The sequence below is a fragment of the Sturnira hondurensis genome, unplaced genomic scaffold (assembly GCF_014824575.4).
Source record: "Sturnira hondurensis isolate 20B ecotype Veracruz unplaced genomic scaffold, ASM1482457v3 Scaffold0019428, whole genome shotgun sequence".
NCBI classification, from domain to species: domain Eukaryota; kingdom Metazoa; phylum Chordata; class Mammalia; order Chiroptera; family Phyllostomidae; genus Sturnira; species Sturnira hondurensis.
In genome coordinates this window covers 5613893-5637607 of record NW_028092059.1, presented here as the reverse complement: position 1 = coordinate 5637607, position 23715 = coordinate 5613893, and the positions used below count along the sequence as shown (strand labels likewise).

Sequence of the window (23715 nt, the reverse complement as noted above, 5' to 3'; positions counted from 1 at the left end):
TTTTTAAAAAAGAATGTGTGTGTGTCTACGGTGTGTCCTCCAGATAATTTTATTCTTCCCTTAGCCTTGTGCAAAAGAAAGATGAGCTGTAACACATCATGAAACATACTTGGAGCTCTCAACCTAGTCATGATGGTCAGGATGATCTTCACATACTAGGAAAGGTACTCGCTTCTTCAGGAAGGCAGACAACTAGTTTATACATATTTTTATCTATGCTGAGTTACAAGATATCCCAAGCACATGAGAGTTACCCCTTTGTTTAAAACAAACAAACCTACTACACACATCAAGGATTCTAGGAGCTTGACTGAGCTACAAGTACCAACTCTACTTTCTTCGGAAAACCGAGAGAGATAGTGGTATCATTCAGGGGAGGGCCCATGCAAAAATAAACTATTCTTTTGATTTAATACGGTGAGAATAAGTATGTATCATGTAAGTTTTTAAAGAACACTGGAAAAATGTGTGTGCAAGTAACTGAAATGCCATCTGTGAAACAGTTACAACCACCAAAATAAGGAAGGCTTATTTTTCTATTTTACTTCAAAGGAACACATAAATTGGTCATCAGTCTGATAAATTCTGGATTTGCCACATCTCCAGATACTGTACAAATGAATAGTTCTTATGTTTTACTTAAAATTATTTTTAACACGTATATCACATAAGGCAAATTCACTTCATGCTTTGCTTCAGTAAAATGGAAAAAAAAGCTTTCTCCAAAATTGGCACTAAAGTTGTTTTAAGTACTTAATAGCAGAGAGATACACCCAACTATGAGCAGAATGAACACAGTCATAATACATAACACATCAAAATCATTTCCTTTATATCATCAGCAATGAGTAACTCCAGAGGTAGTATGGCAGAAATGAGCATGGATCCTATCAGGTCACAACCAATGAAGAAATTAAATTTATTTTTTTCTCCGGTTTGCCCATAAATTGCTTCACACATTTAGGATCTGAATAAAAACCACTCTCAGCAGAAATCTTGGCCCATTAGTTCAACTGACACATCAATTTACAACTTTTAGAACTGCAGATATAAAAAATGTAAAGTATAAAATTATGTAAGTTTGAAATGGTTTTAATCATATTCATTAAAAATATTTACATTTCCCAGTACTTACTTGACAAAACGCCCTTGCAATATAATTCTACTCTAAACTTCTATTTATAAAATGAGGCTCATTTATGAGATTTCAATGAATGTTATACTACAAATTACTTACATTCTGTAAAATATTTCAAGAACTTTTCATATCAAAGGTAGTTTATATTGGATTATCTGAAACCCAATAGTGCCCACAGATGAGCGGCTTATAATTCTTTTCATTAATGCTTGGCAAGCACTGTGAAAATGAAAAGTGCTATTAAGTGCTATCATCTCCCTTAAATTTTTACTTATATTGTGTGCACATTGTGAAATAAACACATATGCAGCATGTCCATGTTTTGATATGTATTTTTTATTTCCCTGCAGTTTTCACTTATCAAGAACAAGTAACAGGGAAAGTTGTCTGAACTAGTGCATAAACAAACATTCTGAAACACCACTACACGTATCTAATTTACAAGAACCGTATAAAAAAGTCACTAAAACACTACACTATGAAGGTGTCCAACGCTTACAGTCAGACTTTTTCCAACCCGTTACTTGCCTTGTAGCCACAGGAAACTCTCCAAAATTGAAAAGACAATCTTGTCACAACCCCCCCCCCCCTCCCAACACCTGGGATGGCTCGATATCTAGACTTCCAATAATTATTGCAATGATATAATGCAATACATACCTGGTAAAATATCCTTTATGGTGTGTTACAGTTTTAAAGCCAGTTAAAATATGCAGTCTTCAGATAAAATGTAATCCTTGAAAAATTTTCATGTCTGCACAGTTTAAATGTGCTAGATGCATAATTTTTCCTAGTCCATTTTTTCTGTGTAATTATTTTTTATAAACTGGTATTATAAATAGAAATATACATTCAAAATATATGGAAAAGTGAGTTACTACATTAAATTTGCATGTATCGATCCATCCCTTTCCCCTGCACAGTAATAGAAAATACTATTTTGCCTTGAACGTCATATTTGACAGTGAAATGCCACTAAAGTATTTACCAAAAAGTCCATCTAGTCAAATTGTGAAACAAAATGAACCAAGTGAAAACTTTACAGTTCCTTTAGAAAAAAATTACAAGAATTTCATTTCCTAGCTATGAATCTTTAACTTTTTAGACACAAAGTTGGATTTATTTTTACAAGATACAAAATGTAAACATGGCAAAATAAATAGTTAAAACAAGTGATGCAGGATCCCATTTCATGCTCATGATCCCATTAAAGAATTATTTTTTAAAATCCATTCAGTTGCAAATTCAAGTGCAAAAGCATGATGATGAATATCTACTATTCAAGTAACAGAAATAATATTGATGATACAAATAAACTATTTTACAAGGTAGTGATTTTCCCAATTTTACAAAATATACATCATATATCGATTACACATCCGATATATTGCAGTCCGTTTCGGTCCACTGTTAGCCTCTGTGATCCACAGCGTCGCCTTCTGCGTTCAGCTGGAATACAAATGACTGCACACCATCAACACAGGTCAGGGCCACGTGTTTTCGGTTATGTCACTTCCATAGCCACTGTTGTTTCTGCTATTCCATTTAAACCCAATCTTTCTGGTTCATGGTTCTCTCTATAATAAGGCAAAGAGTAAAATAAACATTAACCCTCTCTATTTACAGATACATGTCTCTGTACTATAAACATGTACTTCCCAAGAACATTTCCCATTTTTACAATTTCTATATAGGAATGAGAAAAAGTTTCCTTCAGCTAAGAAATTCTATTAATCCCTAATTCCTTGATTATAACTATTTACTTGGGAAAGAGTAACTTAACATAGTATTTCAGTGTAAGCCAGTGATAAATTACTTATGCAATATATAACATAGGACAATCCAAGATTTTTACAATAGATGGATTTTATGATGCTCAAAAACAAGGATCATTAGGGGCATAATATTAATTAAATTAGTTTCAACAACAGTTTAATTTTACAAGTTTAAGGTCATGTAGTTAATAAACCATGAAAATCAATATTTTCCTGATTTTTCCATTGTTCTCATATTTTAGTCTCATAGAATGTAAAAAATATTCAGAAATACATTATCCTAGATTTAGTTAATCCCAGAATATTCTTTTTTCTTTAAAATATTTTATTTATTTATCTTTAGAGGGGAACAGAAGGAGAGAAGGAGAGAAATATTCATGTATGGTTGCCTCTCATGCATCCCCTGCTGGGAACTGGCCTGCAACCCAGGCATGTGCCCTGACTGGGAATCAAACCACGATTGGTTCGCAGGCCCGTGCTCAATCCACTGAGCTACACCAGCCAGGGCAGAATATTCTAATTTTATATATAAAACAGAATAATTTACTTTCCCTTGGTGCTTAATGTTTAAGAAAACAAAAATTTTGATTTGAAAACTAAAGCTCTGATGTGGAAGTTAATAACAATAACTCTAATCATCCAGGCTGTCTAAACTATAAAGAGGAAAGAACAACTGAAGCTTTTAAAATGGACTCTTCGATATATTTTTTGGCTTGATGGTTCCCAATTTGATGTGGTTTTCTCCTAATGTTTTTATAATTCTGGTTAGCTTTTAAAAACTCTACTAGTGACCTCAAACAAATAACCTAAGACATAGTGCTTTACACTCAGCAGATATTAAACATCTTGAAAAGCGAGTCAATCAACAGATATTTACTACTTGAGCAGTAAATTAAAAAAAGCCTTTTCCCTCCGACAGGACAGCCAGCAGAAAGAAAGAGAATGATACTTGAAACACACACACCTTGCTATGCTGCTGATGGCACTGCTAGGAGTAACCTTTGGCACTCTGTCCATACTGGCAGCAACTGTGGCAAGTTTTAAGGCGGTTGGCGATGGTGCTGAAGTCCGTGTGTTGATATGCACATTGACTGGAGAAACAACACTGACGTTATTGAGGTGCACTGCGTTTGTCAGGCAAGAATTGTTCATGGGAAGTGTTGGAGGACTGCTTGTGCACAATGCTGGGATTAAGTGGTTTGTAGTGGTGTGGCCAACTGTCCTTACAAGCTGTACAGCTGAAATCCCTGGGCTGGATGATAAAGCCATATTGGTGGAGTACAATGTTTTAGAGGTTCCTGAAGGAGAAAAAAAAAATCCATCCATATCATAAGACATTCATCAAACTCTTAAAAAATACCATGCGATCTCACTTATACATGGAATCTAATGAACAAAACAAAGTGATGAACAAAACAGAAGCACAGGCTTAGACACATGGGACAGTCTGACAGCTGTGAGAAAGGGCGGGGGGAGGGGGACCTGGATGAAAGAAGGTGAAGGGATTAGCCAAGGAGCATACATGCATGCAGACAGACATAGGCAACAGTCAGGTGATGGTCAGAGGGAAGGCTGGTGGAGGTGGGCAAAGCAGGAAAAAAATGGGACATCTGTAATAGCATAAACAAAAATGAAGGGAAAAAACGCAAGCATCTAAAAATTGCATATGCTGAAAATGCCTGCTTAACAGTATACAGCATTTAGCAAGTACTTCATAAATTTTCAATGTTCAATTAATATAAAAAATAAATGCAAACATTTATATTCTAATTAAATGCCAAATTAACCCTCCACATGATGGCCTCTCCAAAGACAGCTTCTGATCAGTACGTACAACATACGTACCTGTTTCAACCCCAAAGACAAACCCGCTCTCTTTCTACTGGTCTACATTAAAGGACCTTGTGAAGTATTCTACTGCCTCCATACTTGGAACTCTGAAATAGGAAGAGAGGTCCATGCTGGAGGTGGAGGGCATGTGAAAATGATAGTTGGATTTCTATTAGAATGTATACATGTAAGAACATCAGTAAGGAGGGGCAATAAGGATTGTGGATGCAAGTAAAAGCAAGTGGAACATCCTAAGGTCGGAGCTATAGTTGAAGGATGTCAGGAACAGCAAGTCTTTGAGGACTCAGGGTAGCAAGAAGCAGATGACAGTGTTTCACAGTAATGCTGTACTTGAAGAGATGGAGTCAGAGAGAGCAGGCCTATGAGTATGTAAAAGAGGGGAGGTAAACCTGATTTCAGTCATATTGATCATCCTGCACTGTATTTTGCCTTATCAATGTATGGATAATTCAGTGGCGATGGTTAGTGATTAGCTTGATGCATTTCCTAGATGTGGCTAAAACTAGGTAGGTTGGAAAGTCACATAGGCAGGTACCCAGCGGGTGTAGGAGGAAATAGAAAGAAGGCTCTATGTGCATTCTAGAACACATCCAACTACTCCTCTACTCGTTATCGACAGAAATTCTGAAGACTGACTTTTTGTACCTTTCCCCCTTGGATATAAAAAACAAAAACTACACCTCAAATAAGTAAGTTCCAACTTTGAGCTAGTACCAAACACGTGAAACCACAGGCTTACCTGAAGGCTGGACAACACCGTTTATGTTGTTGTGGCCAGTGTTCTGTTCCTTGGCGACCTCACTGCGACTTGGAACAGGTGCACTGACCACTGCAGATGCAGCAAAGTGGGCGCTGGCTGAGTCAAGTGTTTTAGACATGCAGTCAGAGGTGCTCGAGCCCTATCAAATAAACAAAATTAAACTCAAGTTTTTACAGGTGATTCCATGAACATACTAAGAAATGGGCAAAGCCAAGAGGCTCTTGCCTTTTTCATATGGAATAGTTACAGGTGTTCAGATTAAGAGATCTAGGACTTCACAGACTATTTTTGGCAAATGAAGCAAGGAAGTGACTAAAAACTTGGAAGCAACTATTTCTAAGAAAGAACTAGGGGATTAAAAACCCAAACCTTTAATGCTGTATAATTTTTCCCAGTAAGTGTTAATGAATGCCTTTAAAAATACTTGACAATCTTGATACTATGAGCAAAAGAAAAATCACAGATGCCTAACAGTCATTTTTGTCACAATCTAAAAAAACACATCTCAGCCTAATCTTGCAGTAGGCTGAAAATACTTTAGGCAGGTTACCCAAGAAACTCAGAAAACACAAATGTAAAGGCAAGTTTAACAGCATTTACTCTTATTTCTGTATAAAATTGGTAGCTACTACTAACAGCCAACAGCCCTAGAATGTGGGACTGTCCCACACCCACCAGGATGTCATGAGGGGTGTTGAGGGGTCCTTGGGTCACTAGGACTTTCATGTTGCTAGACTTGGGATCTCCTAGGTCAGTGTGCTGACCCTGTGATGATAAACTGAACTCCTATGGCCGACGCTGGCCTGAGATACAACAAAACTGAGTTGATCTCAGTTATTATTTTAGAATTATGAAGTAACAAAATTTAAGACTTAAAACACTAGGTTTATGTTTTTCAGGTGGCTCAAATTTGAAATAAATTTCATTACAGATTTGTTTTTAGAGACTTAAACAACAAAAATTTATTTCCATATTGTTCTGGAGGACAGAAGCCCAAAATGAGTCTTACAGGGCTCATGTGAAGGTGCTGAAAGCTTTCTCTTCTGACAGTTACAGTTTTATAAGGTATTTTTATTTTTACCCATAGTGTCCTCATTGAATGGTACTTATGGAAAATCTCATCTGGGGGGCATATTTTTTCTTCAGGAAAATAGGATTCAAGAAGGCAACGGACTACGTTTAGAGTTACCGTACAATTAAAGAGGGTTACCTTTCAGCCTGGGCACACCCACATGGAAAGAGGAGCTAGGAAGGTTAAATCCTTGAAAAAAAAATTGAGGGGACAGTAGGGGCGAGAGATAACGGTTCTTTTTTTTAAAAAAAAAACCTCATCAGAGGGCATGCTTATTGATTTTAGAGCGAAAGGTAGGGAGGGAGAGTGAGGAGGAGGAAAACACTGATTTGAGAGAAAAACATGGATTGGTTGCCTTGCAAACGCCCAGATTGGTAATCAAATTGGCAGCCCTTCAGTCCATGGGACAACAGTCCCATCAACGGAGCCACATTGGCCAGGGAGGGGAAAATGGTTCTGAGAGTATATAATTACTCTTACAAATTCTTAATAACCATTCAAAACATTTTTTCTAAATTAAAAATACAATATTTAGCTCTAGTGTTCCTTTCATACAATATAAACTAGTCACTTAAAGTTACATAAGTAAACTAAAAAGTCAGTTTTGATTTTCAAAATCAAGAGTGGCAATGTCAAGAGTATCTTCTATGATGTGACTAAAACTGAACAGAACTACATAATTTGGGGAAAAGGAAGAGAAATAAGCATGATTAAAGACAGAGTTACCTGTGCTTTTGGATGTGTCTGCTGTGAGGAATGCTGAGATTGCTGTTTCTGCTGAAGCTGAGCAAGCTGCTGCCTCTGCATTTGAACTAACTGCTGTTGATGTGTCTGAAACTGCTCTTCTGTGATACCCCCTGTTACTGATAAAGGACATTCATTTCAGAATAAGTATGTTTTAAAGTATTTTTAACAAGTAAAAATACAACATAAAGTTATTCCACAATTAAGATGAAAAGCAGTTACAAATCACAACATTACATCATCAGCAACGAACCCAATCAAAATGACAGCTTTCAGCAAGTAGTTTATGCTATATATATATCCACAATCTTATGCTAAGAAAAAATTCCTCTGTGATATTCGCTCTAACACAGTTCTAATATGAGAATTCTACCATTTATTCATATTCTCAGTATCTTTGTGATCACTCTTAACTCTACACTGTAGTAACTAGTCATTGTATAATGAGAAAACCTTAGATTAGTACAAATAATAATAACATTAAGTTATAGTCTTAATAAGAAGACCATCTGCAAGATGTAAATGATTCTGGCTGCTGGCTTTCATCTATGACACTCAAGTGAAAATATTTTTTCTGATTATAAATCAGAGTGCAAGACAAAGATCTTCATCTAACATAACCATAAACTATAGTTCAAGCTAACAGATTAGATGCCTAAAATAAGTCCTATCTATAAATCTATGGGCTATCAGAAAGGTGTTAAGAAAATTAAAGATACACTATATCCCTGGATGTACCCGATTATGCTATAACCAACTGTATTAAGTTAGTAATTTGAAATAAAAGCAAGACATCTAAAACTTTTGTTGAAAAAAATTAGCTAAGAGAAATTTATAATAGGAAACATTTTCCCCAAAGAAATGTAAACAAAGTTTTCATATTTAAGTAGACCACTGGTAAAAAAAGATTTAAAGGGCACAAAGCTATTTCCATAGATGTGAGTACATTATTAGAGTCAAGAACTATTAAATCACATTGGAATACATGTACTGCCAGAGTAATTTTGCTCTATTTTTCTTTATTGCTTTCCTCTCTCCTAACATTTCACTCAGTCAACAAGTATTTACTATGTACCGTGACGCACAGTGCTGCGTTAGCAGTTAAGAATGACTACAGGGAAGAATAAATTAAGAAGATGGTCCATCCTGTAAAGTCCCACAGGATAGTTGGGAAGCAAAGATACATATAAAGAAATACCACCTAATATGAGTCCAACTTTAAATGCAATTGAGAAATCTAATCAATATGACCTAAAGGAGTTCAGCTAAAATATACACCCTTAACCTAGCCCCCAAAGTACTCTGTTTAGTAGGACAACCAACAGGAAACTTTAAAAAAACTGTTTCTGAAGATTCTATTTTTATTTATTTTTAGAGAATGAGGAAGGGAAGGAGAAAGCGAGGGACAGAAATATCAATCTGTAAGAGAAACACGGTTCGGTTGCCTCTCACCAGCACCTGGCTAGCAACCAGGCATGCGCCCTGATGGGGGATCAACCGGCCACCTTTCAGTGTGTGGATGACACCCAACCCACTGAGCCACAGCAGTCAGGGTAAGAAATTAAAAAAAAATTGTGATGGTAAGTTAATATAATAAGTTATGTGTAACATAGCCTACTTTCTATGAAAAGGGAGTTAGGCATCAGAAATGGATAAAGCTTTAGATATACATTTCTGTTCCACATCAATTTAAATTATCATTAAAATTAGACAATGAGGGGAAAACAGTTCTTATAGTAGTAGCAATTTTATTTTTAGAAGATTAAAAAACCTGGGGCTATCATCATGCTCACTTTAACATTTTAATATTACCTGTGTTTTTGAAGTATACATTAATTATCTTACTGAATTACCAACACAATCAAATGTCTTTCTTTGCCCATGTTTAAATTCACTGCAAGTGTTATATTTTAAGTGAGAAAAATAATTTTAATTCTAAATTTACAATCTTCAAAATCAAATGAAAATGTGAAGTATTCATGAATTTCCAGATGTTTGAAAACCTTGGGGAAGATGAAAATAGTCTATTAGATACAAAAGCAGGAAGGAAAAATTACCCACCCCTCCAAATCTGTTTAAGTCCTATCTGTATAAGGAATATATAAATTAAAAAAAAAAAAGAAGACCTGGAATCTGGTGTTAACATGATCTACTCCATCAAATCCAGCATTATGTTATGTTTTTTTAAGACTTAGGCCCATGGAGGCAAGCGTTAAAACACATCAGAAAAAAGTCATAGCTACAACATGAAGAAATCTGTTTAGGAATCCCCAGCTTTAAAAGTGAAGTTCACACTGGTTATAAATCTACCCTACCCTACCCTTCCTAGCTCTATCATTTTAAAAGTAACTACAAATCTTGTGAAGGTGGTGGTATTTCACTATTCCAGACTGATGGGAAGTGTTCCTTTCCCTAAGTAAAAAGTTATGCAAATCTCCCTGGATAACCCATTCTAATGGGTAAATATACAAGGTCCAGCAGAAGTAAAGCCTGCTTGAGTATTGTCGGTAGGGCAATAATATGGGCGTTAATATTTATAGTTTTAATTTGAACATTTCACTTAAAATGTCGTATGGTGTGCTTGAGTGTGACATTGTTATGTTACAGAATGACAAGCTTATGATTTTGTAATAAAAAGGGGTGTTATTTGTGCCAGGCCCTGCACATATTATAGAAATTTCCCTTATATGTAAATATGTCATTCTATACATTAATAACATACTAACATTTCTAGATATTTTGTGTATATAACCAAGAGTCGGTTCTTCACTAAAGCCCCTAAACTTTCTGTCTATATCTTCTTTACATATGACTCATTACCTATCTTTATCAGTTTACTTTAATCCTCAGATTAATCAAGGTACCTCTCCATAGGACACTAGTCACACCCTCAGAATGTTGATTGTTTTCAGAGTTTCCAGCATTCCTTATTTCACCTTTCACCTTTCAGGCATGTGGTTCCTGTACGGTGGCCTGGTGGGCTGACCACTTATCCCCTTTCCCTCCTGACAGTAATTCATCAGGAACATACTATACGTATTGTCGTTAGGTTATACACTGATATAATAATTCTAAAACCCTAGATCACTATTTTTTTAAACTTGGACCCACAGAGGTATTAATTATGTGTGAAATCTCTACAAGTATTTGTTAACTTTGTATTGTGGTTTTACTGATAAACTAAAAAGAAAAATCTAATAGAAACCTTCCAAATCTACTCATGAGACTACTCATGAGACTCATGACCTCACAACATGATTCTGTGCTTGTGCCTCCCTCTGTAAAATAATAGCTCTTGATGCCCTATTTCTCGAAGTGGGCTAAGATGATGTATTATTGGGAAGCCATGAATTTTAACACCAGTTTAGACCAAGTTTTCATAGTTTAATGAAGAACATCTAATGTGGTAGTAAAAATTATCTAAAAGTCAACATGGACATATTATCTAGCCTTTCTTCATCAAGCAGGTAGGTTTTAAAAGTTTTAATACATACTTTATTGAAAAAATCCTGATCACATGCAATTTTTGCAAAGACAGATCTCTAATCTGTATTGGGGGCAGGGGAGAGGGAGTTCCTATTTTAAATCCTCCAGGTTGAAAGTTCACATACATCGCGGGACATACATCACGGGAGCGAACCTGAGGATAAATCTTCTAACCCTTGAAAGCTGCCCAGGACTATACACACCCTATAATGGAATTCTCACAGCTGAAGGGGAACCAACAAGCTGCGAAACTATGGGGGCAGGATGGGTGGGGATGGGACGAGTTGAGGGTGAGGGAGGGAGAAGATGGAGAATAAGAAACAAGATGTGATGCTAAAGAAAATGAACTAAAGAGACATTTAACCTTCTGACATTTAAGCTAAATAGTTATAAAACTGAAATTTCAGTATAGTATTTCCCATAACTAACTAATAAAATCTTTTAATTCCTGAAGTCTGAATCCATCTCACCTTTGGAAGTCACCCTGACTCAAAAATAAATCATGCGTTCTGTAGCTAGATGTTAAAAGATAGTTCTACATATCCTAAAACCTTTATACTTGCAAACAAACATTTTATGATAATTTAGGAAAGGGAAGAGACATGGAAAAATGCACTAAAAATCAGGAATAGTAAGATATTTGAAGCTGGTCCAAAAACCTGCTGGTATCTACTACTCAGTACACTAAAACACGTGAGAAAAAAAAAGTTAGTTGCAACCATGCATTTGTCAAAACCAAAATTAATCCAGCCCTTCAAATCTAAACAAGCAAAGCTACTTTTAGATAGGAATTACGTTTTCTTGAGGTTTGGATTTAAGAACATCTCAAAAGAACAGGTAAATAACACTGCACTTTCAAATGACTAAAAACTTTACCATCTGTTTTTATAAAGAATGTAGTATTTGCCACGAAGGTAAGGATTATTGCTTTGTAAAACTCCACAACTTTTAAACACTTTATATAGTACTCTGCATATATGATATTCTAAAATAATTATGTATGAAATTAACAGTCCTTGGTTATTCACTTGCCATGTTCAACACAATGTCTTTCCTTTCTCTGTCTTGATTCTATTCTTTGAGAATAATTTTTCAATGAAGAAAGCATATCCTTGTTTCATTCAATAGTTAACAAGACACATCTCTTTGCTTTAAGATTAAGTCTTTAGTTTTAGACCCCCTAATATCTAGGACATACATTTCAATTTGTTTTCTTTTAAGTCCTTTATGTTTGACATAAAAAATAAAAATCAGAATACATTTAAGATACAGGAATTATGACTTGAAATATTAAATGGATTATTAACATCATAAAAAAAACCCCTTTTACCACCACTATCCTTCAAGTTCAAGTTTTTAAAAAAAATTACTAAGGAATCAGTGATGCAAATAAATATAATCATCAAGTGTATTATATTTCTATCTATGATTAAACTGTTTATTTGCTGGGTTTTCCAGCTGTGAAACGGAAAATTCAGTACTTCTAATTTGTCTAGCTCAGTGATACTCTGCCAGGTAAGAGTAAGGGCCTGGGTCAGTCTTGGATACTCTTAAAGACCCTCAAGACCAAGGTAACTAAAATTAAGCAGAAGGCAAAAGTATTAAAAGTCATACAGATTAAAGAAAAAAACAATTATAGGAGGATTCAGCCCTTTTGTATGTCCATCACATATAAAAATACAACTTTCTAAAAATACCTACATCCTTTGCTTTTATGCAGGCGAAAGAAAGAATCTCTACTAATATTCAATGAACTGTAAGTGAATCCCCTTAAAAATGACCTAACCAGAACTAAGAAAACTATGTAATGAGTATAACTGGTACAAAAGAATACTTAAAATTGCCACTGCTTTTTGATTATTTATAAAAATGCTGTTAAAAGACTTGTTTCCTTATGCATTTGTATATACCTGAGCCTAGTATTTTGAAACAAAAGAAATTTGTTAAAAACAACCCATGCTCTTTGTGGCTTCAATGACTTGAATATTATACTTAGCAGAGAAGAAAAACTTCACACCAACTCCTTTACTCTAGTGACAAATAATTATCTACTTGAAAAACTTAATTAAAACATTGATTCTAATGTAGCTTAATTCTTGCTTAAGCCCTGAAATTTTTCAAGGAAAGATATAAACAGTACAATGTTGAAAGTACTAAAAAACATAAGACAGAAAAATTATATAGACCAAGAAAACTACTTTTTTCTGACAGTAGGGGAAAGGCAAGCCTCCCCCGCCAAAACACCCCAAACCGCTCCCCACCAAATCTTGGTGTCTATGACATTATGGTTTTTTAAACATCTGTGATTTAAGTTCCCTGAGAAATGCATATTTAATTATTATAACATTATTTTAAATACTTATTTTATGCTGATGTATGGTAGTGTCATAAAATTCTAGGGCTGATTATGAAGTTATTTAAATTACATTAATTTTTTTTCTGGATCAATACATTTATTAGAGTATGAATGCTATAACATATGCAACAAATACACATTTTCTGGAAAAGAGTTAAGTCAAATAGATCTAAAGTTGATTGGGAATGCACAGTAGAAAGGCTATGTGTTCAAGTTGAGAAGGAACATATTAAATCATTTTTTTAGCTTGGTATACATTGGTAGAGTAGAAACTGTTTCCATGGTAAAATCTAATGAGAAATGCCTATTCTGGTATGTTTTCAAACTCCCTTTTTGGCAAAAATTATTTTTGAGTAATTTTTGGTATAGAAATTCTTGTTCATTTTAATAATTTGAACAATGTCTTGGAGCTGGCTGAAAAAATGATCAACCTAGTATTTGTCGAATTCCTACTATCTTTAGATGTCTTAGAATCTCACCACCTCAAAATCAAACTAGGTATTTATTCAGTTTAGCTTCAAAAGCTCATTAAACATCAGACTCATGAACTTTATAAAATGGGATGCTATTTTACTTCCTAAGTTCATTTAGAAGATAATTAACCAACTAATTTAAAGAAATGATATGCCAATTTCCAATCATTAAAACAAATGCAATTTTCCATTACAACCTTTAAACATATAATGTCTAGGTCATGGTTGAAAATATGCAGTTCAGTAACTGAAAGACAACACTCACTAGACCAAATTTCAAGCCAAAATGATTTAAAATCACTTCAAACAAGTTGAACATAATTTCTCATACTAAAATGTACAATCCAGGGAATAATTTAGAATAGACAACTATTACAGAAAGAAAGGATATCAGCAGTGTAAGTCAAGTCACATCTAGTTTTGTTTCTGGATACCATGCATTATTTGCAATGCATACATTATAAAGGCATTTACTAATTATACATACTTGCATACATGTGATTAAAGAGAAACCACCCACAAAAGGAAACAAATCAAAATTATATTTACGATTCTCTAGAAATTATGTTATTTATAATGTACATGTCATAAAAATATTAAATTTAAGTACGTCTCTTAAAGTAAAAAAAAACTTTCCGAACTCAGAGAAGAAGGTTATCAGATAAAAATAATAACTATTCATAGAAAGCTTAATATTTTTTTTCAGAAGAAAGCTTTCTTTCAATGGTACTCTCAAATAGCAATGCCTAATTTTAAGCCAAGTTTATACTTAAAACATAAAAATTTTCTTTAAATCAAGGCAGACAGAATTGTCTAGTGATGGTCTAGTTGCAGATTATAACCACTTTGCCCATCGGGATCCCTATGTGTTCTGCTGACATATTCACCACATAGGCACATACATCCAATAGGTGTTGGTAGTTTTATAGGTACCAGAACATTTTGGTTAAAGTGCAAACCACAATAATTAGGTTTAGTATCTTAAACTGGGAAAAAATGTACTAGGTTAGGTAAAATTGCTGTTGTCAGTGGGATTATGAAAACAAACCTTCAAAATGTGAGTGGAACCTGTGAGTTTTGGGAGTAGATAATGAAAGTTACGGAGAAAAAAAAAGCAGGATATACCTTCAACAAAGTGACGGCTCACCTGATATGCCATTCTTGCTGGTGTTCAATAAAGCTACAGATGCTGCAGAAACTCTTTTATTGTTCACAGTCTGCCCTGGTTTTCTTGAGGTACATTCTTCACTATCACTGTCCTGTACATTTAATAGCCTTGGCTGGAAACACTGTAGTCGACATGATCTGATATTGCTTAATATTTCAGAAAGGGACAGTCTATTTTCACAATGTTTACTGGAAGGATTGGTCCGTGAGAAATTAGAAGAAAAGTCTATAGTTTGGGAAGAGCTTGAAAAACCATTCAGCATTTCAGGGTCTATCTGTTTCAGGACGGGGTCATGTTCTGTGGATATTCGGTCCATTATGACCCTGAAAAGCAACATAAAACCAAATATTATCTGGGAGAACTTAACATTTTCCTATACCTTTCTTTCCAGCTTGAAAACAAAATCCAGGTCAAAATAGTTTACCTTCCACCTCTGCCAATTCGCCTCCTTGCAAATCCTATACATCTTCTTGGAACTGTTAACGTTGTAAGGCAATGCCTATATCTCAACTTATCCAAATCTGCCAATTCTGGATTTTCAAATGAATGGTTAACTTGGTCCAAACGAGGCTGCAAAGAAAGAAAAATAATTAAAACTCATGGAGTAAATCTGAAATGAAGAAAAGCTAACTAATAAAAAGTAACTACAGCATTAGTAGAAAAATTAGAATTTAGCTATGAACTGTAAAATTGGGGTTTAAATAATATTAACCAGGTAAAATTTTATGAAATTGAATGAAATATTCACTCACCAAACTAACTCAAACTGAATTTTAGTTTACAAATATAAATACATTGAGGGTATATAATATTTTTAAAAGAAATATATCTTTAAAAAATAAAAATAGCTTTTAATATTTATGTAAAAAAACAGATAGTGAAGTTAGTAATTTATAAGCTTCCTATTGAGATAAACCAGAGAAAATTTTTTCTGGACCAAAAATTGCACTTTAACCATGGGTCAAGTTGACACTTCCTCTTTGCTCTTAAGAATAGACAGTCCATTTCTTTGCCTTCTCATTCCCTTTATTATTCTGCTTTTTTATGCTTTACCACTTTTGCCCCTTTCTTAGAATTTTCCCACTGTTATCACCAGCATAACTTGTAAACAACTCCTTACCCGTCTACATTAAATACAAACACACACCCTGAAAAAGCTGTATGTTCACTGTAGTGCAACATGTAGAACAGTGTCCACAAGCCATATATCACAGTCGTTCTTGTAACTCTACTTTGACTGAAAACCTACACCTTTGGGAGTGAAGGTCACTCCTTGACATTATGCTGCACCAAACCTTGACCTAACAGCACAAAGTAATTTCTAAGTGTGTCAAAAAGTTATGAACATAATGACCAGATAAAATAATGCCATGAGGAAAGTTTAAAAATGATTATTTTTGATACTCACTGGATATGTATGCATGAGATGAGCTTGCCTAATAGTAAATTTCAATAAACACTTCAAAGTCACCAAGGGTTCAGTTATAGATTCGGGCTTACCTAACTCTAGCACTGACACTGAGTAATTTTTGTAAATGCTGAGCTATAGCTTTAATAAAGCCCACAGTGAACTAGATGTCTAAAATATGAGTCATCAAATTCCAAGTAAAGGATTCTGATATCCTTTGAAATAACTCAGTACTTTTAAGCATCTCTTATTGGTATCTGCATAGGGAATATCAAATTAAATGCTGATGGATTTCCCATTCTTAGATCAAGTCTAAGTCACCTTGACCAGAGTTACCTGTTAATTACAGTTCACAAAAACACCACAAAAAATAAAGTTCTTACAGCATAATACTGGCATCCTGCTCGCCTCCTGAAAGCACAGGGACCATCAGGATCATTTTCTTCTTCAGGTTCTGATACTGGGGACGGTACCTGAAATATGAGGGATGAGACATTCTATTTAGAAGTTATCAAAAGTCAATAAATAAATCTTTATAATAGCCTAAAATTAGAATCTGATGATCAACAGTACATCACACTTATATTACACACAGTAGGCAGTGGACTCCCTAAAACATTTAAAGAATAGCAAAAATTTTCTACAGTTAGAAAGTGACTCTTTTTAATAGATTAGTTCTTTCAAGTAAGTTCACATGGTATTGCTTATGTGCTTCTGAACATGTAAGTGCTACAGACTTAAGAAGAATTAACAGTTTTTTTGTGCCACTTATATTTTGTAAATAACATATGTGGCCATACTTTGTTATGATAATTATGTTTTACCTATAGGTTTAAGTGTATTTTTATCCAATAGCTTTATCTCTTAGTAATAAAGGCAAAAGCTAGGAAATTTTTAAAATGCTTATGAATAGCCCCCACCCCAAAGCCATAGAGACCATGTATTTCACTCAAAGGGGAGCCCCTTATTCCCCACTCATTTTTTAAAAAATCACTTTTTAAACTTAGCAAATCAGAAGCAGAACATTAGAAAAGGGAAGGAGACTTGCTAAAAGGTAGGCACACTGGTTGCAGAGAGAACTGATACACCTGCAACTTGGCAGTGAAAGAATAAATGAAGACCTGCCACATACTAATAAGCTTTCTGCCTGGGACCTTGTGATTATCAGGTCAAATCTGTATACAGTCTGAGTGGACCTTTTGGGCAGCACCCTTACATTACAGCACACTTTATAAATGTCATCCAAAACCAGGTATATGATATATAAATATATTTCATATGGTAGGGAAATAATGTGGTTTAGAGAAATTTCTACCCACAATGGTTAAAAAAAAGTTTCATTGTCTCACAATTTCACTTTGGAGTACATCTCTTTTTCTGACAACACAGGCTCATAGATTTACTCGCAAATTTTTCAACCTCACAAATCCCCCTCTTCCTATTTTGAGAGGAAAAAATGTTTTCTCCACATTATTTCCAGACTGTGGTAACTACCACTGAGTGGGGTCATGCAGGGAAGAAAGGCATTTGTCTGAGGTTCCAATGTACCTCCATCAGCTCTATGGGGGAGAGACAGAAACTGTAAACTAGGGCTGGTTCTTTATTCACAGGGAACCAAGCCCCAAACCTAAAACTTGAAAGGAAATCCCAAATGTGAATTTACACTTTGGTTCCTTGGCAAATCATCTACCTCTTCTGAAGTCTTATAATTTTTTTTGCAAAAGTATACCACCATTCCCTTCCAACTACCATTCCCTAGGAATGAATTTCAGGATTTAGTCTGAGATATAGGAAGAGCCATTTTAAGAAAACCAGAAGCAAGATCAAGGAGGGACAGCAGTTTTGCCCTGCTGCAAATCCACTGGATAAGTCTGGCTAAAATGTCTGTTCTCAAGCCTTCTTTTCTTACTTGGGTATTGGACAAAGAAAAAGAATATGATTATTTTAGGTGATTTCTTATCAATAAAACGTTGATTTTGTAAGAGCCACATTCTAAATAGCTGCTGCACTGAATGATGTCCAACTATATGTAAATACATACTTTAGCAACATGAGGATATCATTAAAAAATAATAAGAATTGTCAATGACCTAGTACAAGGACTCGAAGGAACCTAAGAGTTTCAAAATGCAATTTTCATGTGGCGGTGAGAGCGGTGGACTATATGAATAAACACAAGAATTTAGAAAAGAAATGAAGATACCTTAATGCATGAGGAATACATGACTAGTACAATTTGTTGAGTATGCCCTACTATCAGGGTGGATAGACCGATTCTAGCAAAAAGAAAAAAGTTTCTACAGGTCATAGTATCCCCATGATATCATTCCTAAAGGGAATGTACAGTAAAACACTATAGGGCCTTATTAGTAGCACCAGTATAAAGCTATTATATATATATTTATCTACCATGTCATATTTTGACTTAAAAATCTTCAATGTATAATGCAGACCGAAACTACTTGTTATCTGGGCAGTACTTCAGGCATCATTCTGTTCAACCTTCCTTCCTTTTACTGTTTTATGTTCCAGCAATGCCAAATTGCAGGCAGTTCTAATATGCTGTTTTCTCTGCCTAGAGCCCTTCCCTACATCTTTTATCCGAAAAACTACTATTTGTTAGTAGAATAAGGGGACATTATTCCCCTTATTCTTTCAAAATGGTCATTTAATTACTGTTTCATGACCGTTCCAAGCCCTGCCTACACCTACTTGGATGATCCTCTAAGTCCTTTTTGAGAGCATACTAAATCAAACACATCTTTGCGCACTGGTTACAATGTACATGAATGCTGAAGTATTACCTGGGGTCTAAAATATTACCTGGGGTGAAAAATTAAATAACTGACAAAAGAGTAATAATATATTATCTAGCCATGGGACACATTATATGGGAATTCTAGATTTTAAATAGTTACAATAAAGGGTTTGTAAGCAGTCTTGCTTCCAAACATATCTGTGATGTTGGTTTTTAGAAAACTTTTTTTTAAAGCAAGTAAGTCAGAATGTTAAACTATGATAAACCTTGTTTTTTAGGTAGTCTCTTTAGATCGTCTATACCATATAGAAAAAGGGGGAAAAAAGGATATTGCCAGAACAGATGCTAAATAATTTTTTTTTTAAAATTAATCCTTTGAGACATAAAATAAAGGTCTTGTTTTAAAAGCAGAATTTATAAAAGTAAAATAAAAATGTTAATTACTAACAACTTTCTATAAAACTGTTGCAGTATAAATCAAAGAATTATCTTCACAAGTTAAAATTTGAACCAGTTCTTCTGAATCTTGTTTGTAATCAAATAGTTATTGCCAAATAAATTAGCAAAATTAGCATTAAAGTTGTGAAATACAATGCTAATGGACTATGGTAAAAAGGAAATTACTCTTGGTGAATATTTATAATTACGTATTCAATATCTTAAAACATAAATAATCTTTGGTTCACTGATTCCATTCCTAATAATCTATTTTAAATAGAGGAAAAAGATAGAGATGCTCATTTTCATAAAAGGGAAAACTGAATACTGCCCAAATTCTCCATCACAGAACAAATTCTATCCTAATGATAGAAAATAACAAGAAATAAATATCATTTCAGTGGGTAGACAAATGTGGAAGATGTTTATGCTATACCATTAGATGAAGAAAATAAGAATCAAAACTCTAAGATGTCAATTATGTTTTTAAAATATAGCAATATAAAAGACTAGGAAGAAATGTTTTAAAAATAGTTTTAAAACAAGCACCTGTGGAAATTCATCTTCATCTGAGCTGTGAAAGTCATATTGCTTAATGTCACTCTTATTGATCACAGGCAATGTCTCAGGAGTGGGTTGCTGAGATGTTATCAAAGCCTCTGCTTTAGGCTTCTTTGGGTACTTCTTCTTTTGACGAACCACATCAGAAGCCTCTTCTTTCAAAGACAAATGATGAGGGTGCTGTTTACATGACGATTTTTCCCCCAAAGGAAGAAATGAAAATCATTTTAGAAATCATGAAAAACTATACTGCTCTTTGAAAAACATACATTTTTACCCAGGAGGTAATTTTATTTACTGTTTTTATTATGCAAAACTTATGTGATCATAAATTTTAAATGTCTTACTTTCTGTAAGTTATGATAAAAATAATTATGGTATTAAGTTTGCTTTATATATTGTTATTAATACTTGTTAGAGATTTTTAAAAATTGCTCTATTATTATGCAATCCAGTATTTTAAAAGTATTTAATATTAATTTTAAATCTGTACTAATGATAAATTAATGACTTTTTATTTTGAAAATAACCTGAATTAGATTATGAATTCATTAATTCATTTCTATTCTTCCTTCCAATTTTTAAAAACATGTCATTTTTTTGAGGAAAAACAGCTTATTAACTAGGAAAAAAACTTCATTTTTTAGAGTGTATAATTATTGCCTCAACTGAACAATAATTAAACTGTTCTCAGGTACCCCAGAGCTGTCGGTACTTCAGAGACCGTCAGGCAAAAAGACTGGCTGATATGGTGGATCTGCACCTCACCCTGTACCCGGCAATGCCTCTCTTCAACAGAGTAGCTCTGTTTCTGTTTTAACATATCGGCATTCCTTTTATAAAAGGGACCTATCACTTTGAAAAGTTTGAAAACAGCTGTTCTAAGCACCAAAGTACAAGCAATATGAACAGTGTAAAACTATTTAGGAAATTATACATTTTCCCATGTAGCCCAGATTTTTGTTAAAACTACATTAGGGTCAAAATGGTATACACAATGAAAATGTTGCTTAAATACCAAATTATTTAGTGAGACATAATGGTTTCATACAATGGGTATAGTTTCAACACCAAAGAGAAAACCTCAACTTCTTAGAAACTACCTGTACTTTAAGGTGGGATGTGTGACAAGTAAATACAGTTAACTATGAGTAATATGGTACAGCAACAATGGATGCAACCATATTTCTGAAAGTAGGGTTTAAATAGGCTGAGTGTTTATCCTTAGAAATGATCTTAAAAAAGAATCAATACATAATAAGGGCTAATTCTGTCAGTAATTTGGGGTTGAGATTTTCATATTCTATGCCTATCAAATTCCTAGGAAAAACACTGATTTATATAAAGTAGATCTTAAAAATGACTTAGAAAATGACATTTATTGCACAGATAACATTGTAGCTATAGAGGCAAGTGTGAGTTAAAGGGAACCAGGTAGGTGGGCTAGATGCCTGTGATTAATAAGAAAGAAGTCTGGTGTTTGAACTGATACACGTTGAGTAAAGGAGGAGTTTCCCTGCTCCCACATTCTTCCTTGACCTTTAAGAAGGAACCCATGAAAAATTAGGATTGTGTACATTTTTAAAAGATGAATTTTCCACAAACACCCTAAGTCACTTTCATATCTTGATTCACAGTAAAGCTCTATTGTCCAATGATTCATTAATACTTGTTTCTTATTTAAATCTAAGCTCCTAAAATTAAAGGTCTTATTAATTTTTATATTTCTATTGAATACTTTAATTAATGTGCCAAGTGAATACTGAATATAATTCTTCAGTCTAAAAGACTAAAGTAATCATTGTGTCTGACTCATCACTATGAAGAAATTGTAATCTAGAAATTAGAAGACTTTTTCAAATCATGAAGGACAGACAGCAATGGATAACTGCTGGTTTGGCAATGATGATGACAACAGAAATAACTCAACAGTCGCAATGAAGAAAGCTTTTATTTTAGATTCTGATGCCTGTCAGTACAATGCAGGATATGTTAAGGCTACTGGTAATAATTAAACTTTAACTTATTCTCTACAGAAGCAGTATACACAGTAGAAAGCACATCATCTTTGATGGTAGACCTGGACTCATACCTTGAATTTGCTACTTATTACTTATTAGATCTAGAAGTCACACAGAGTAGAATGTATCTCAAAGGACTGAGTCATACGTATGTAAAATTTCCAGTCAAGTGCTGGCAGGTAGTAAGAACTGAATACATAATTACTTTCTTTCTTTAACTCAACTCTAGTAAGACGACTTCCGAAACCAATAATGTGAGATCAATTATTACCATACGTTCTTCTTCCGAGAAGATATTCACCTTAGTTTTACATTCTTGGACTTTATGATGATTTCCGTTATGAAGAGTTGCTGGAGTGGCATATAACTCTTTTTCTGATCGACTGATTTTCACTTCATTAAGGATCTCACCACCATAGTCTCCCAAATGATATCTTGAAAATGTAACAAAATGTAACAAAATGTAGCACAGTTTAAAAACAAAGAAAAAACAATGATACCTCAATTAATTGGAACACAACTGATCAAACAGAGCCAGCAACTAGATTATTCTTACAAGAGAAGATTTGTAGGAATAAAGAAGCTCATAACTGAGATTTAGTAAACAAAACAAACAAAGAAACCCCCCCAAATCTCCAAGGTACACAGAAAACAAATTTTTCGTATATTTTATATTTTGAAGCACCGGGAAATGATGCTTAGAATGCTAACTTCAGGAATCACATAAAATTCTATGAGGTTTAGTACAGTCTAATTATGCAGAGAAATGACCATTACATTAGAGAACACATTTTCAAAATGCACTGAAACAAAAAATGTTTTCTATCTACTCAGAAAATAAAATCAAACATTTAGTCCCCTCAAATTCTGATTAATAGAAATTTTAATAAAGATTTTGGACAAAATGATCCCTAGTTTTTTTTCTAAATACAATTCACTGATTCTGCAAAAACAAACAAATAAAAACAAACAAAAAACACATAAAACTTAAGTGTATTAGGGGATCTATATTACACACAAAAATATCTCCCAAATGTGTACTCCAAATTATAACAATCTGCTTTAAATAAAAACTAGTAACAATTCTTCAAAAAAAAAATGTAGATTTTGCTAGAGAATCTATTTCAATTGTTTTAAATTTAACAACAAAAATCTCTCTCATCTGGTTATGTTTCACCCATCATTTGGCTACAGCTGCCACTAGTATGTAATTGCAGCAATGTTACCTTTTTTCCACAACTTCTAAGGTTAAGTGCAATAATTCTCGTTTTGTTTTCTCTCTTCTCTTAATCATTTCCAAAATTGTTATGGCTCTACTAAACTCTCGTCTCAGTTTCAACATCTTTTCATAAGAGGCTTCATCATTCTTACGATTCTATTGAAAATAATGACAATGTAAGAATAAACAATTATTCCAATTATCCACATTTCCAGCTTCATTCAACAAAATCTTATCAGACTCAAATTCATTGTATAAAGGTAAAATGTTAAACGTAAAAACTTTAAAAAATCACCTGAACAACAACTACATTAAAAAAAAACTAAGCCTGATAACATAAGGAAACATCTCATAATAAATATTCAGGAAAAAATGTTGCCCACTGTTGAAAAGATGAAATGACATAGAAGGGATAATTCCAATGTAACTAGATTTGTAAAAGTCTCCCTGCAACAAAACCTAGTGAGTAAATCAGAAAACGTAGTTC

The 23715-nt window shown here is 33.9% G+C and overlaps 1 protein-coding gene across 3 annotated transcripts in view; it reads right to left on the bottom strand.

The window, feature by feature from the left end:
* Positions 1-645: 645 nt before the first annotated feature.
* EPC2 (enhancer of polycomb 2) overlaps positions 646-23715 on the bottom strand; it is a 117484-nt gene continuing 94414 nt past the window's right edge. The window contains exons 5-14 of one of the 3 annotated variants that reach the window (XM_037027780.1): positions 23236-23384; positions 22281-22443; positions 19977-20168; positions 16615-16704; positions 15248-15393; positions 14803-15146; positions 7323-7459; positions 5504-5663; positions 3878-4211; positions 646-2715 (exon numbers count right to left, since the gene is read on the bottom strand). In XM_037027780.1, coding sequence (XP_036883675.1) covers positions 2643-2715; positions 3878-4211; positions 5504-5663; positions 7323-7459; positions 14803-15146; positions 15248-15393; positions 16615-16704; positions 19977-20168; positions 22281-22443; positions 23236-23384 — 1788 coding nt within the window. In that variant the 3' untranslated portion in view covers positions 646-2642. The remainder of the gene's footprint in view (positions 2716-3877; positions 4212-5503; positions 5664-7322; positions 7460-14802; positions 15147-15247; positions 15394-16614; positions 16705-19976; positions 20169-22280; positions 22444-23235; positions 23385-23715) is intronic. The other 2 variants (XM_037027781.1, XM_037027782.1) reach the window with 2 other exon arrangements.